Raw genomic sequence first — 17,090 nt, forward strand, 5'->3', positions numbered from 1 at the left:
GCTGGGCCATTAGAGAAGGACTCTGGGATGATGTCATGTTCCCTTGCAATGCAAAGTTACCAAAGCTGTCATTTAAACCGGCTAACTGGTTTCCTCTGTTGTAGTGTCTTGGCTGTGATGGTGACAAGCACCAGATGCCTCAAAGAGAGAGAGACTCAAACTAAAACAGTGATGGATATTCTGTCCATTATGGAAATAGCTTTATCAACATCATTGCTGGTGAAGTAATTTTATTGATTCAAGAAGAGTTTTTAAAAATGGCTTTCTTTGAAAAGCCCAGTCTTGTCTGTTATAAATATTGGGGATATGTTCAGTACAAATATCAAATATATTTGCTAAGTATGTACTTGAAAAATATTATGTGGTAGAATATTCCATGAATTGGTTTATGTTTTATATTGTTTACTTTTATAGATTATTTAAATCAAATGCTGTTACTTTTAGTTTTACTCACCTCACACATTGGTGCAATTATTGATGTTCCCTTTTTCTCTGCTACAGTTCAACCATATTTTTTCTGTCATATATTTACTTGTTTTTCCATGTGGTTTTGGACATGAAAATGCCTTTCCAATATTCTGAGGAAAGTGGGTAACCTCTTCAATTATGTTAACAAATAAAGGAAAGAAAAGTGGGTAACCTAGAATGAACACCTAGGGAGCAAATGCCAAGCAGGTCTACTCAGAAGTAAGTCCCTTGTTATTCAGCTGGATCATAAGGAAGGCTGAACACAGAAGAATAGATGCTTTTGAGATGTGGTGCTGGAGAAGAATCTTGAGAGTCCCTTGAACTGCAAGAAGATCAAATCAGTCAGCCCTAAGGGAAATCAACCCAGATTGTTCCCTGGAAGGTCAGATGCTGAAGCTCAAATACTTTGGGCACCAAATGAGAAGGGAGCACTCACTGGAGGAGATCCTGATGGTGGGAAAGACAAAAGGCAAAAGAAGAAGGGGATGGCAAAAGATGAGATGGCTGGACAGCGTTACTGATGTAACAAACACGAATTTGAGCAGGCTCCAGAGGATGGTGGAAGACAGGAGGGCCTGGCATGACTTTGTCCATGGGGTCACAAAGAATCAGACTTGACTGTGTGACTGAACAACAACAAAACTCCCAAGGAAGCGTAGCCCTAAGGATATGACTTCTCTTCAAGTGATATTTTGATGGTTTGAATTATTATCAAAGTGATTGCTCTGATATTTGGTACAGCAAATAAGGAAATACCTAAACCCAAGATGTATTTTTTCACCATTTGATCACAATATAACAATATGGCAATAATTTTTGTCTGAACTTTTTCTCTTTCTGCTCAGTTGTTTTCAGAACTCTGCTTTGATAGATTTTCTGTACAGATCTGATAGTTTAGGCAGCTATAAATTAATCTTATGCACACTATGATTTGAGTCTATTTCCTTTTTTCCTTTTGCATATGCTCATATCTTTAAACCTAAACATCTAATTGTCCAGCCAGCATGGTGCAATGGTTAAGAGCAGCAGACTCTAATTTGGAGAACCCAGTTTGATTTCCCACTCTTCCACATGAAGCCTGCTGGGTGACCTTGGTAATCATTTTAGGTCCCTGCTATTTTGCAGAACTCTCTCAGAGCCACCTACAAACAAGATCGGCCCTATCATGAGGTAGAACATAGTGAAAGGGAACAGGTGCCATATCTTGAGTACCAATAAAGGACAGAGTACAAATATTGTTATATAATTTAAATTTGTTTGCCCTAGGCCAGTGGTGCTCACTCTTTGGCTTGCAAAGAGACATATTTGCAACTACTGTAAAGCAAAAGGCTACTGTATGTTCTGTGTACCATCCTACCAAATGCACACATCACCTGTTGGTGTATGGGTAAATAGAAAAGTGAGTGCTTGAGGCAAGAGCTGTTATGGAATGGGAATATAATACTGCCTCTGGGTTGTCAACTGTTTTTTTTTCTGCCAGGAATGCTAAACCTTTACATTTTCTCTAATTGAGTCAAACGACCTACACAATAACAGCTTCTGTAAGCCATCTTCCTGTGATTGATGTCTCCTCAGAAAAAAAGGATTTGTATTTGTAAAAAAATTGGATTTGTAAAAAAAGGATTTGCAGGACCTACAGACTGCCACTAAATGGGGTGGGGTGGGGGACAAAATCAGGTTGTAGTCTTAAACCTGTTTACTTGACTCATAAACCTTAGGGATGATAAGCATTACTTACTATTGAAATACTTACTCCAGTGGCAGCAAAAACACAAAAGACCACTATTTGGATAACAAAGAAGTGGAGAAGAGAGCAGTTTTAAGCATGTCTACTCAGAATCCCACTGAGTTCTGTTCAGTGGGTCTTAGTCCAAGGAAAGTGTTTTTAGGGTATTTTGAAGAGACATGCTCTTTCCCAAACAGAAATATCTGCATATTTTAAATATATACAGATTTTACATATCTATACATATTATATGTATTTTACAAAAACATATGTGTGGAGAAATGTCCTTCACCCAGGAATTCACTCCAATGTCTCGGTCATTGTGACTATACTCTGTGTGCTCAGGAACCCAAAGGCAAACTCATAACTGTTGGAGAGCAGAGGGTTGGGGAAAAGAGCCATCAGTCTCCAAGCGCAGAGCATTCAAGCTCTTGGTTACGTCAATGGCTCTGGCCAAAGCAATACAATGGCATACCACCCTGTTAGAAGGTGATATCCGGGGACAGAGATGGCAACAAACAAATTGCAGAGGTGTTGAACTCATTTGTTACAACTCAAGGGCCAGATCTGACATAAATGTTACATCATCAGGCTGGGCCATGTGTGCCATAAAACGTAACACAAGGTACCGGAGATATAAACTTTTATAAATGGTATTTCAAATGTTGGATGGCAACAGTTGGTGAATGCCAGTAGCAGGCTTGATTGGATTAGGTGTGCTATGCAGAGGGGTAGAAGGCATGGAGATACCAGTATTGGTAACAAGACAGGAAGCCTATGTCTCAGTTCCATCCAGGAGGATTCAGTCCAGGAGGATGCAAAGAATAACTGGACTTGTCTGACATTAGAAACCACAACAGTCAGTTGCTGACCTAAGAGTAGCAGTGCTCTTACAAAGGAATTTCAAAGGGAGATTAGAAAGAGAGACTGCTGAACTGCAGTTGATAATGAAACTCAAGACAATGCATCCTCTGGGACTGAATTGAGAGTTAGTTTTCCTGTCTCCTTACCAATGCATGTTGTTATTTTTTGGCATTTGAAATTACTCCACTCTCCAAGATATAAGGACCAATCCAAGAAAACTAAGGTAATGGTGAATTTTAAACCAATTTCAATACTAGCCAGTGCTATCTAGACATCGTTTATGATAAGTTCCATGGGTAGGGAAAGCAGACTGTGTGTTTTCACCTTTCTTTGTACTATTGATCAGTATGAATGCTTGAACAGGCTATTAGTTCTTTTTTTAAAAAAATACATTTATTAAACTTCTTTATATATTGAATGCTCTGAAACCAATCTCTGGTAACATACCTTTTTGGTCTTGCTATCTACAGTGTGGTTATGGAGAGGGGTAGTGGATGAAAAATAAAAAACTGTATGATGCTGTTCCTGTATGGCTGCATGGAGCCATACATTTTGCTCAGCCTGTTAATTTCCCAGAAGTTGATATGGCTGCAGTTTTATATGAACTAAATGAAAATAACTGAACTGTAGAATAATTATGAACAATGAAACTGGATGATTATATGATGTATGTCTTCTTTTCTCTATCTCAACAGCACCCTTTTGTAATGCTTTGATACAAAACATGGAGTCAAACACTTTCACCAAAATTGCTTGGAATGCTGTGAAACCACTTTTGATGGGGAAAATCCTGTATGCTCCTGATTCACCAGCTGTGAGGGAGATACTGATGAATGTAAGAGAGATTCTCTCTTTTTCCAGCAACTTAAATGTAATATATTTTAACTAAGCATTCTGCAAGGGAGATCCCCTGAACCAAGCAATTCCTTACCAAGGTTCTTTCAATTTCTTTGATTTGGTGGTCATCATTAAAAAACAAAAAGCACAGGATCCAAAGTTGCTCAGTACTCCTGAGGAGAGGGGGAAGGGGGATCCAGCAACTTGAGACAGGTTATTGTTGCCCAAATTCAGAGATTTTATTTATTTGTACAATACTTTTCTCCCCAATGGGGACCCAAAGCAGCTTACATCATTCCCCTGTCCTCCAGCTTATTCTCACAACAACCTTGTGAGATAGGTTAGGTTGAGAGAGTATGATATTTTTATTACTTCAGCTGATACGTCATAGGTATGTTCATTGCCCAGTCTGGAGTAGTCCAGTTGATAAGAAGTACAGCAGAAGCAAACTTCAACCCCTCCCTTCCTTCCTTCCTTCCTTCCTTCCTTCCTTCCTTCCTTCCTTCCTTCCTTCCTTCCTTCCTTCCTTCCTTCCTTCCTTCCTTCCTTCCTTCCTTCCTTCCTTCCTTCCTTCCTTCCTTCCTTTTCATACTATATTTAACCTGCCAGAGGGTCTTCACAGATACATTGAGATAACAAAGCAACATTCTGTCATTGTATTGCTTTTGTAGCAAAATACTATGCCATCCTCATAGCCTTGACTAATTTGACCTTCAGTCTGTGGCTTTTATCTGTGGTAAGGCTCCCTTGTCTAACTTAGGGGAAAATGTTTTGCTGTCTAGGATAGCTCTATAGAACTTAAAAGCACCATTTTGTTTTTCTTCCCTCCAATTTTTTTTTTAAAACTAGGTAGGGTTGCCAAGTCCAATTCAAGAAATATCTGGGGGCTTTGGGGGTGGAGCCAGGAGACTTTGGGGGTGGAGCCAGGAACAAGGGTGTGACAAGCATAATTGAACTCCAAGGGAGTTCTGGCCATCACATTTAAAGGGGCAGCACACCTTTTCAAATGGCTTTCTTCCATAGGAAATAATGAAGGATAGGGGCACCATATTTTGGGGCTCATAGAATTGGACCCCCTGGTCCAATCGTTTTGGAACTTGGGGGGTATTTTGGGGAGAGGCACTAGATGCTATACTAAAAATTTGATGCCTCTACCTCAAAAAATAGCCCCCCCCAGAGCCCCCAATACCTGCGGATCAATTCCCCATTATTCCCTATGGGAATCGTTCTCCATAGGGAATAATAGAATGCTCAGTAGACATTTCCCTCCCCCCTCACACTTTCTAAAGCGGGGGGGGGGAGGGCCTCCAAACCAGGGAATCCCCTGCCCCCTCCCTCTCTCACACACACAAATACTTACTGGGTCTTCTTCCCGCAGAACTTTACTTGATCTAAAAATGAAAGCAAAACAAAGGGAGGGGCCGTTCTCCGAAGCCCTTCCTGTTTCCTGCTCAGCCTTAAAGGCACATATTTTAAAAACAGACCTGCAGGAGCTCTAAAACTACATGGTGATTATAGCGGGCGGGGCTTCCCCTGCTGGCCAGCTGGCTGGGGGCGGGGAGAAGCCTGTGAAAACAGGGGATCCCCCGCTGGAACCTGGGGATTGGGAAGCCTAAAACTAGGTAAGGCCCTAATGAAATCTAGTTTTATAATGCTGTGTTACATTAATCTCTACAAATACTCAGGCCTCAGATTCAGCAGGAGCTCACAGGAGCACAGCTCCTGAACCTTTCTGAGGGTTCCCCCTCCTCCTCCCCACTTACCTTGTCCATTGAATAGTAGGTGCAGCTGCATAACAATCCCTGGTTTAGGAGAGTAGGCAGCCAGCCAGCCACCAGGGGCTTTGCCACGCCCCCAGCAGCCCTCATGAACCCCTGGAGAAGCCTGCACCACCCTTTCTCCACTTCTTATGGGATTTTGGGTGGCAGGAGGCTTGCTGGCCTTTTGACTGGGGGGGTGGGTGGGTGGGCAGGAGACCAAGGCCTGCTTCAGTTGGCTGGATCTCTAGCCAGCCCAAGCAGTCCTCGCTCACCCAGGGCTCTCCTTTCTTGCATCGGGTTGCTTTTGACTGGTGGGGGGACATATGCTAATGAGTTATGCTGATGAGGTCCACCACCTGTTTTTCTACAAAATGACCCCTGCAAATACTACTGGCAGCCTGGCAAATATAGCCATAAAGCTTCATTAATCAGTGTGCCAAATGTGAGAACTGTTGTTTGTAGCAGAATTCCAGAGTATCTTCCATTTATGGTATCTTCATATTTTGCTCTATGATAAGAAAAAGGATGTGTACCATTCTTTGGTCAAGGGTAAAAAGGGTATTTAACATATGCACAAGCTCTTCATACCATCCACAAGCTCTCCCTGCCTCTTTCTCTGTCAACTTCTTACTGTCCCAGGCAAATTCCACATTTGAAGAACTTGATCGCCTGAGAATGATCACTAAAGCCTGGAAAGAAGTGGGTCCTCAGGTGCGGAACTTCTTTCAAGACAGTGTGCAAATGAACATGATTCGGGTATGTAGAAATGCCTTCTTGAGTATACGTATACAGTATGGGAAGTCAACAGTCAAGGATGAATGAAAATTCAATCTTTGAATAGGAATAAACCTGAAAATTCTTAAGAACATAAAAAGTATCTTGGTGGATCAAATGAAGCACCCAAATTATGTTCAACATTCTATTTCCAGCTAGCCCAATCTAGTCCAATACTCTGTTTCCAGCTAGGGGGCAGCAGGAAACATCTGGAAACACAAGGCTCAACAACAGCTTACCTTTTCTTCCATGTTTAATTTAAACTACCTTTTGGGGCATTGTTTTTCAAATTTAGCTGCCAGGATTGCTTCATCAAGAAGGAGGGCATGAGGAGGAGGCAAAAAAGAGGCGCTGTAAAGCATTCCTAGCATTCCATTTTCTTGCTAGAAAAGCCTCCACTGCACCCCACTTAGGGTTGCCAAGTCCAATTCAAGAAATATCTGGGGACTTTGGGGGTGGAGCCAGGAGACTTTGGGAGTGGAGCCATATGCAAAGTTGTGACAAGCACAATTGAACTCCAAAGGCTCTTTTTGAAACTTGGAGAGCATTTTGAGGAGACTCATCAGATGCTATGCTGAAAATCTGGTACCTCTACCTCAAAAAAACCGCCCCTCCAGAGCCCCAGATACCCCAGGATTAATTCTCCATTATACCCCATGGTCCAGCAGACATATCTCTCCCTCTCCCCCATCCCCGTTTCTGATGACCCTGAAGCTCCGGAGGGCCTCTAAACTGGGGCTCTCCTGCCCCCACCTGTGGATTGGCACGAGTTGCTGAACTTTCAAGTTTTTCACAGTAACACAGGGCAACCAAAGCTTCAAGTTTACCTTTACACTATGCAAACAACCTCTGCAAGGACTGGGCAACAAATGGAGGGTCTGGGCTCCTTTCACAGCCATGTTGTTCTGCCTCCCCCCCCACTCCCCTTTAGCCTTAAAGATGCAGACACACCATCCAAAGAGGAAGGCTTTCTCAAGTAGAGACTGAAGCCTCTGGAGGGGGAAAGGCACATGATGACTGTGGGGGCGGGGCTTCCCCCCACCGGCCAGCTTACTGGAAGCGGGAAGGAGCCTGGGAAAGCAGGAGAGCCCCCGCTGGGACCTGGGGACTGGCAAGACTAACCCCACTGCTTTTATTAAGTACCTTCTTCACCCAAAGGGTGATTAACATGTGGAATTCACTGCCACAGGAGGTGGTGGCGGCCACAAGTATAGCCACCTTCAAGAGGGGTTTAGATAAAAATATGGAGCACAGGTCCATCAGTGGCTATTAGCTACAGTGTATGTGTGTATATAAAATTTTTTGCCACTGTGTGACACAGAGTGTTGGACTTGATGGGCCGTTGGCCTGATCCAACATGGCTTCTCTTATGTTCTTATGTTCTTACCTTAATACTTCAATCCTTGAGGCTGCATTTGCAAAGGAAAAATGTTTAAAATAAACACAGAAGAAATCATAATCTTCTGTAATTTACCTTGAATCAAAATGAGAGAGGTACACTACACATTAAGTAAAGAAAAAAAATGGTTGAGAATATAACTTGTAAGTCACGGTGCATTCAGCTAGTTCCCACATGGACTGAAATGATATTGTATAAAATATGTGCAATGAGACTGTTTTTTTAAAAAATAAACCATAGGACACTCTGCAGAATCCGACAGTAAAAGGTTTCTTAAATGAGCAGCTGGGTTCTGAAGGTCTGACTGCAGACGATGTGATCAATTTTCTGCACAATGGCCCATCAGAGAGAAGAAGGGGAGAGATGGTGAATTTTGATTGGAGAAATGTCTTCAATGTCATCAATCGGGCTCTCAGTACAATTCACCAGTACCTGGAGGTGAGTGGAACTTTCCCAATTCCCATTTTTTTACCCTCTCAGTCATGTTAGCATTTTAACACCAGTGCCTCTCCTTAACAAACATAGGGGATATTCTACAGTATGTTTGAAAGGTCTCCTTCTTACATGGAAGCAGCAAGTTGCAAACACAGCTATTATTGGTTGGACAATTTGCACTTAAGTAGTTGGCCTGTTGTGTAGGAACAGGCCTTGCATGGCCACAAGTGCTTATCTTGGATTTGCATAAAGACTCGCTTCTCATCAGCACATGAGCCTTAGCTTCTGCTTCCTAGAAGGTAATTCTACATTTTAAATAATGGTATTTGTTTATATGCAAATGATACAAATCAATTATTTATTTACACATATATTTACTCACAAGAAAATAATATGATTAATTTACAAAATATTGTAAATAAATTAATGAGGTGCATGTTAATGAGGCATAAAGCAATCAAGCAAAACAGAAACTTTCAAATGTTGGGCTGTGAGAAATAAATGGATTAAGTAATGGTTTCTATGAACCCAAACAGAGGACATTCCTTGTTGTATCTGTGCATGATTTATTGTTGTGGTCTTTCTTATCTCTGTAGATTTAGACAGGTAACCCTGTTGGTCTGAAGGAATAGAACAAAGTTTGAGTCCAGAGTAGATTTCCCAGTCTCCCACTGGGGCAGCAGTTCCCCTGGTTTGGGGGCTCCCAATCCATGTCATTGACCTGGCCCCAGGGTGGATCCCCACCCCAAAAGAGCTCCATCACACATTATGTGCCCAATGCGATGACATCACCCAGAAGTGACATCATTGTGCTGGGCATGTCACATGGGGGACAATCTAGCAATTTGGGTGAAAACTCTATGGCATCATAGAGTTTTTACCGAAATCCCCTGCATAATGTGCCTGGTGAGATGACATCACTTTTGGGTGCTGTCGTTGTGCCAGGTGAGACCTGGCAACCTTAGTCCAGGGGCACCTTTAAGATGAACAAAGTTTAATTCTGGGTAGAAGCTTCTGTGTGGACACAGAAACTTATACCCAGAATTAAATGTTGCTGGTCTTACCTTTTTGAATTAGCTTTATCTTTCAGTAATTTTCTTGCATCATTGCACTGGATGTGAATGGATCTTTCCGTTATTATTAATACAAAAATGCTACAACTTATTTTAAAATCATGACTTCTGAAGGCTTCAAATCTCAAAGAACATATACATCCTCAAAGCATCCTCAAAGAACATAAACCTTGCAGAATCAGATAAAACATTAATCTAGTCTAATACTCTGTTTTCAGCCAGGGCTAGCTAGAGACCTCTGGAAGGAAACACAGAGGGCTGCCAACTCCAGGTTGGGAAATTCCTGGAAATTTTGGAGCTCAGCCTGGGGAAGACAGGGGAGCTCAGCTCTGGGGAAGAGAGCTCAGCAGGATACAATACCATTGGGGAGGGACGGTGGCTCAGTGGTAGAGCATCTGCTTGGGAAGCAGAAGGACCCAGGTTCAATCCCTGACATCTCCAAAAAAGGGTCCAGGCAAATAGGTGTGAAAAACCTCAGCTTGAGACCCTGGAGAGCCGCTGCCAGTCTAAGAAGACAATACTGACTTTGATGGACCAAGGGTCTGATTCAGTATAAGGCAGCTTCATATGTTGTTCATATGTTCAAACCATTGAGTCTACCCTCCAAAGCAGCCATTTTCTCCATGGGAACTGATCTATATTGCCTGGGAAGGGCTGGGGGTAGAGAGAGGAGGCACTGCAGTGTACAGTGTCATTATACCTTAGAATGGTATGATGTCATACAATCCACCTTCCAAAACAGCCCTCAAAAGATGAGTATTCTTCTTGTTTCAAGGTAGGGAGTGAGGGTTTGTCCCACTCAGACATGGATTACACATAATCTTTGCTTCTTCCCAGAAGGCCCCTGATGGAAATGGAGAGAAGGGTAAGTTCCCCTTTCTTTCCCCTCCTCAGCACAGCCCAGCTTTGTATACAGCTTTAATTCCATATTGGTTCTTCAGCACTGGAAATAAATTGTCCAGGGCTGGACAGGACTACTAGTGAGAGAAGATCACCAGCCATCAGTGTCTAGCATCTGATAAATCACTGGATCCAGCCCAGTATGCTTATATGAGCGATCTGAAGATCATGGCCTGAAATATCTTTTTACTCCTCCCCTTTCTCAAACATTCATCCAACATGATGAAGAGTTTTGGAGAACTCAGACACTTGCACACTGTACTTTGGGTGATCATAATCAAAAGTATTCGATAGCTATTATTTTGGGATTATACTTTGGACCAATACAACTACCTGTTGTCTTGGCTGCCGTGTTGATGGTCTCAGTGGTGTTATTATTACCTTATCCACTGCTTGTGAGAACCATTTCTTTATTATTGCACCGCAGTTAATCTCTAAATATAAAGTGCCAGGGCATTTTTTTAAAAAGTATGTCAGTTTATGTAGCACGTCATCCTTTTTTCTTGGGCTGCTGGAAGCACACAGATTAGAAGGCAGTCCCTTTGGACTCATTAGGATTAATTTGGGGGCCATCATGCTTACAGCTGGGCATTTAGTGTTAAAAATCATTTCAAAACCCCATGCAGGTTCACCACATTTGCACAATCTGAATAAGTAGGGCAAGTAGACTACCTCTGACACTTGCTTGCAGGGATTTCCCTCCTTTACTTGAGTCCCTCTTGATTTTGTCTGTTTTCAGATTATTCTAAAGCAGGACTGGCCAAACTGCAGCTCAGGAGCCACATGTGGCTCTTTCACATATATTGTGTGGCTCCCAAAGCCCCTGGCATGGAGAAGACATTTCTCTCTTTAAATCGCTTCTCCAAGCCAAACCAGCTGGTGGTTTGGAGAATGCAAATCTATTTTCCTTCCTGCATTCCTTCCTGCCTTGCAGCTCTCAAACATCTGATGTTCATGTTTAGTGACTCTCAAACATCTGACATTCTATGTGGCTCTTTCATTAAGCAAGCTGGCCTCCCCGCATTCTAAGGGCAGAACTACAGATAAATTGCATTTTTGTGCTTCTGGTGGGGGGAGGAAGCTGGGGTGGAGTAAAGGAGCCTTTTAGCCATTTTCACTCATGCTATTTTCATACTGGACATTGCCACACCATCCTTAGCAAGCATCACGGTACAGTAGGGTGACCAGGTCCTCTCAGGCCACCAGCAGGGGATGGGAGGGTAGGGTTGCCAAATCCAGGCTGGGAAACTCTTGGAGATCTGGGGATGGAGCCTGGGGAGGACAGGGACCTCAGTGGAGTCCAATGCCACAGAGTCTACCCTCGAAATCATCCATTTTCTCCAAGGAGACTGATCTCTGGAGATGGGCTGTAATTCCAGGGGATCCCCCAAGTCCCACCTAGAGGCTGGCATCCCTACAGAAAAGTACTATGTGTAATGTGTCATTCTTTCCAGCCAGGTAAGAATTAATTTAAATTTAATTTTTGGAATATTCTGCTAACAGATTTTACTTGGGACATTTTTGAAGTTGTAGCTTTTTACTTCTGGCAATACTACAAGTTTTAAAGGTGTAATTAAAGTAGCTCCAAATCCTTTTCCAGAGGCTTTTCAACTGGCCATTGATTATACTTGGGTTTTCACTTTGGGGGTCTTAGCTGAGCAAAAGATGGTGATGCAAGGCCAGGTGAATTTTTTGGGTGGGACAGGATGCCTAAAACAATGGACGGATTGTTTCCCCAAGGGATTTAAGGAGTGGTCTTGGCAGGCATTAATTATAGGCCTGTGTCTTTCTGACTGATGGCTATGGGAGGGGAAGACTCTACATGAACACATGAATAATGGTGGAAGGGAACTCAGTGCAAGCAGTTGCTTGCAAACCTCTGTTCATGTGGAAAATCTGAAAGATCAACAGTTTGTGAGTGTTTTAATCTGGTTTACTGGATTTGTAAGAAGCTGCAGTCTGGACTGGAAGTTTGCATGGTGGGAAGGAGCAGGGCTTTTTTTTTTTTAGCAGGAACACAGTTCCAGCTGGCTTGGTGGCAGGGGGTGTGGCCTCATGTGCAAATGAGTTCATACTTAGCTTTTTCTACAAAAAGTCCCATGTGAAACAATGGTAACATCAGGGTGTGTGGCCTGATATGCAAATGAGTTCCTGCTGGCCTTTTTCTACAAAAAAAAGCCCTGGGAAGGAGGGATACATGTTCTTAGATTTCAGCCTGGGAGCATTTTAGAGATGAACAAGAGTTTCAGGGTGAATTAAAGCTCCCTTCATCTGGTATCAGATCACTGATTCTCAAAAGTTTATTCCCTGAAACTCTTGCTGATCCCTAAGGCCCCAGTAGGGGTCAGTCACCAGAGGTGAAAATGACTTCCAGGTGCAGACACAGACACATACACTATCTATCTGTCTGTCTGTCTGTCTGTCTGTCCGTCCGTCCACACATACATACAAAATCCCAAAAATAAAAATAAAATAAAATGAGTAGCCATGTTTGTCTTCTTGTAGAAAGAGAAAAGAGTCAGAGTCCAGTAGCACTGTAAAGACTTAAAGACTAACAACATTTGTAGCAGGGTATAAAGTTTCATGCTCACTTCTTCAGATACAGCTAGAATGCGAGTTCATCTGTCCTTATATCTTGGACAGTGGAGTGATTTCAGATGCCAAATGATAATAGCAGATGAATGACAATAGCAGGTGTGATACTCAGAGGGGATACTTCTAAAGGTCAGGGTATCTTTTGGAATATTATCATTTCAGGATTTTATAGGAACCTGAGTTCTTATCAAATACACCCCCTTAAAAATGAAATGGAAAAAGTTTCTTCAGATGACAAGGATGAACTAGGGTTGGCAGACCCACAGTCCAGGTGGGGGTTCCCTTTATTTTGGGGTCTTCAGCCCACAGCGGGCCACTTAGCCAGCAGAGGAAGCCCCATCCCCAAACAGCCTCCTTGTGTGGCAATTTCGCCAGTGCAATGACATCACACAGAAATGACATCATGCAGCAGAGTTCTAGTGTTTGGGGTAAAACTCTGGTTACAATAGTTTTCCCCAAAAACTAGAGCATTCCTGCTATGATGATGTCACTTCCATGTGGCATCATCACATCAGCAGTGTCATGCATGTCAACATCACCCCAACCACCCCACTCCCAGAAACCTGCACCCCACCCCTGCCAGCAGGGTAAGTCCACCTGGCAACCCTAGGATGAACAAAGGAGTCTTTACATTACAGAGTTTTCTGTCTGTTAAATAACAAGTTGCCTGTGAACACTTTGAAGTAGAGTAATTATTGGTTATTGGCCTGCAAGAGACCATCAAAAAGATAAGATCAAACAAGTTAGCTTTGTGGCAATCTGTGAAGTGAGGTAATTAAATACATCTCTTCCCAGTCAGTTTGGGAGCTGAATACTGTATCCTCACATTCCAAGATTAGAACTAGGTAATGACTCTAATTTCAGAGGAAGGAAGTATAAGCAAGATACAAGCGTGTGTGTGTGTGTGTTTGGTTTTTTTTAAATTCCATTTATGCAGTTTCCAGTTGCTATAGTATTTACTCAAGTGCAAGACATCTAGGTTTATTCCCAGCTATGCCATCAAAAAACAAAAAAGAGGGGTCATCTTACATTTGCATACAGTTACTGTTATGTCTACTTGTGTGTGTGTGATTATAATATTTTAAGGAGGTCACATTACATTCACGGTCATCTTCCTTTTAAGTAAATACTGTATTTTTGAACTAGCACATTAGTTAAATACCATTACATGAAGGTAGAATTGTGACATGATGTCTGTTGTAAGAACAAATGTGGCATAGTTCTCTAAAGTGGAAGTTGTCATGCTAGATCTCAGCTTCATCATGAACTCACTGGGTGGGGGTGGGGGGACTTTGTTACCCTATACATTTAATATACACATGAAAACAGTGACCTATCTTACAAAGTTGTTAGAATTACTAGGATAATAATGCATGTTAAATTGATTTGGGCAATTAGGAAAAAATGCATATAGCAAACTTACCTATTTTGGTGCTGGGAGGGGCAAAAGTGGGAGGGCTTCTAGTGTCCTGCCCCTACTAGTGGACCTCCTGATGGCACCTGGTTTCTTTGGCTACTGTGTGACAGAGTGTGGGACTGGGTGGGCCATTGGCCTGATACAACATGGCTTCTCTTATGTTCTTATCTATGATTACAATTCACATCTCACTTTTGCCATGTGAACTCACTAGGCGCTTTAGGCATGCCTTTGTCTCTCACTTTCCCAGTCTGCAATATAAGGATAACTAGACTACTTTACAAGATTGTTGTAAAGATTACAGTGGTGATGTATGTCAAGTCTTTGAACATTCTGAAGTGTTAAATGCTATCAAATCTTGTTGTTGTAGTGATTCACCTTAGGCCATCCAGTAAATTTATGCTCTTAACCCCTGTGTAACAGCAGCTCATTTAATCTGAAAGCAGCGTGGTGTAATGCAGTGATTCCCCACATGCTGCCTGCCATTGTCATAGTGCCTACCAGTGTGTTTCCCAGCAGCCACTAGCTACTTGCCCAAGCAAAGAGTCAATTATTCCTTTCCTCCAGTGTTGGAGTAGGAGGTGCTTTAGAAGAGCACAGGGGGGCTTCCATATGGGCTCCCCATTGCTGGTGCAGGTGGTTCCCTATTGCTGGTGCAGCTGCAGATAAAGGGCAGCAGTCTTTGCTGCAGTTTCCCTGTCCCAGCCCCCCAGAACTGGCCACCCTTCTCCCCTGGTCCATCAGGGCTTTTGCAATTTTTTTTTTTTTAAATTAGCACTAGAATATCACAAGTGGAGACTTGCAAGAAACTTGTGGGGAGGGTGCATCTCTTCCCCTGCCTTTACTTCCTTCTCTAACAATCTTCCCCCTTTCTCATGCTCTCCCCTTCTGTCAGTCTTTCACATCTCTCTTTCTTCTCCTTCCCTTATCTGTCAACCTCCCCACTCTCTTTTGCCCCATCCCCTTCTCTATCAGTGTACCTCTCCCTTTCAGTGTTGACCTACTTCCTCCCTATTTCTCCTAGCTCCCCTTCTTGTCAATATCCTCCATTTCTCTTTGTTCCTTGTCCTCACTTTAGTGGCTGTGGCTGCTGTGATGTCAGGTAGCTGCTCCAAACTGGGAGCAGCTGCCACTGAGTATGGTGTGGCTCAAGACCCAGCCATGGCCTGCAGCATTGGCAGTGTCTGGGAGTTGCTCTGGGCCCAGAGATTCCTCCCCCCCTCTATTAAAAAATCTAGAGAGAGATGCGCCAAAGATTCTTACCAAATTGCAATTTCTTCCTCAGAAATAATATTTGAATTCTTACCAAATTGCAATTTCTTCCTCGGAAATAATATTTGAATGGGCTTAGAACCAACAATTCCTTCCTCATGAGTCTTTTCACTGTATGAGGTAAGCCATGGCAGTTAATCTGCATATAATATTGATGTCTAATTAGAGTAAAAAGGAATACAATGATATTGAACCTATTTTCCTCAATGGATGCCTGGATCATATTAAGGGGGCTGTCATTTTATATGCCCAATGTATATACCTGGCTGGTTTGTTCTAATATGTCTTCCACCTTTATGACTTTCTGCAGTGCTTGAACCTTGATAAATTTGAAGGCTATGCTGATGAAGCTCAGATCACTCATCGTGCTCTCTACCTCCTGGAGGAAAACAAATTTTGGGCTGGTGTCATCTTTCCTAACCTGGGCACAAGAACCAAACAGTTGCCACCTCACGTGACATACAAGATACGTATGGATATAGATGCAGTGCAGAAAACAAACAAAATCAAAGACAGGTGATGGCTTCCTTTCATATCAAAATGTGTATATGATCCAAGTCTTTGCCTGCCTTGTGGCCCTAAGAACAGGATGGCAAGAGTCAGAGTGGGGGGGTTTTTTAGAAAAAAAAATCAGAGCAGTGATGGCTCCAGACATCTGGATCCAAAGGCAGAATATCCGAATAAGAAGCTAGTGCAATCCTTGGCCTCAGTGGAAACAATATAATGATAAACAAAATAACTGACATTTCAAAAACCGCTCCCTAATGATAGAGTTGCTCCTGAATTGAAAGAGGCTTTCAAACAGATAGGTGCATGCTGATACTGTACAGGCTTGCTTTACATATTTGATACAGAGCTGAATTTATTTCTAGACCCAGCCTTGTGGAATAGTAGAAGAAGAGAAGGCTTGGTGAGTGGGTTATAGCAGTGGGGCACAGGAGGTAATGTTGCCACCAGCAGTGCTTTTTAGAACTATAAATAATAATTTTAAAAAGCAACTGATCAGAACCACGTTCCCCCATCAGTTTCCTGGCTAAGTGTGTGTTTTTCCTTCACAGGTACTGGGATCCTGGTCCAAGAGCTGATCCAATCGATGATTTACGTTACATCTGGGGAGGGTTTGCCTACCTTCAAGATATGATTGAGCATGGCATTATCAAAACCCTAACCAGTGCTGAAGTGCCTTCAGGGATTTACCTGCAGCAAATGCCCTATCCGTGCTTTGTAGATGATGTGTGAGTAAATGCAGCCCTGGTGCCTCTCTCTTTCTCTCTCTGAACTAACTGGGTGGCTGGCTGGGTGGCACCTCAGCATTTCCAGGAGGCTGGGAAGCTTTGCCTTTGATCTTGCTGGAGAAATCCCAGGATGAAGGTATTAGGCAAATTCTCCCCAAGGAGTCAGGGATTGTGCTCCCCTCATTAAGCCTCCGATAAGGAGGTTTGAACAAAAAACAAAGCACTGTAGGGTGTTTTCTTTAAATACCTAAAAGACAGAGCAACATAAGAGGCCTGTGATTTCCACTGAAATAAAGCCTTCATTTGATTCATTAACAGCAGGAGAATGCAAGAGA

The 17,090-nt window shown here is 42.7% G+C and overlaps 1 protein-coding gene across 1 annotated transcript in view; it reads left to right on the forward strand.

Moving 5' to 3' along the window:
• ABCA4 (ATP binding cassette subfamily A member 4) overlaps positions 1 to 17,090 on the forward strand; it is a 179,447-nt gene that overhangs the window by 63,885 nt on the left and 98,472 nt on the right. The window contains exons 10-14 of the mRNA XM_060232234.1: positions 3,754 to 3,893; positions 6,295 to 6,411; positions 8,069 to 8,266; positions 15,831 to 16,036; positions 16,579 to 16,755. Of these exons, the coding sequence (XP_060088217.1) occupies positions 3,754 to 3,893; positions 6,295 to 6,411; positions 8,069 to 8,266; positions 15,831 to 16,036; positions 16,579 to 16,755 (838 nt within the window). The remainder of the gene's footprint in view (positions 1 to 3,753; positions 3,894 to 6,294; positions 6,412 to 8,068; positions 8,267 to 15,830; positions 16,037 to 16,578; positions 16,756 to 17,090) is intronic.

The sequence above is a fragment of the Heteronotia binoei genome, chromosome 2, assembly GCF_032191835.1.
Source record: "Heteronotia binoei isolate CCM8104 ecotype False Entrance Well chromosome 2, APGP_CSIRO_Hbin_v1, whole genome shotgun sequence".
NCBI classification, from domain to species: domain Eukaryota; kingdom Metazoa; phylum Chordata; class Lepidosauria; order Squamata; family Gekkonidae; genus Heteronotia; species Heteronotia binoei.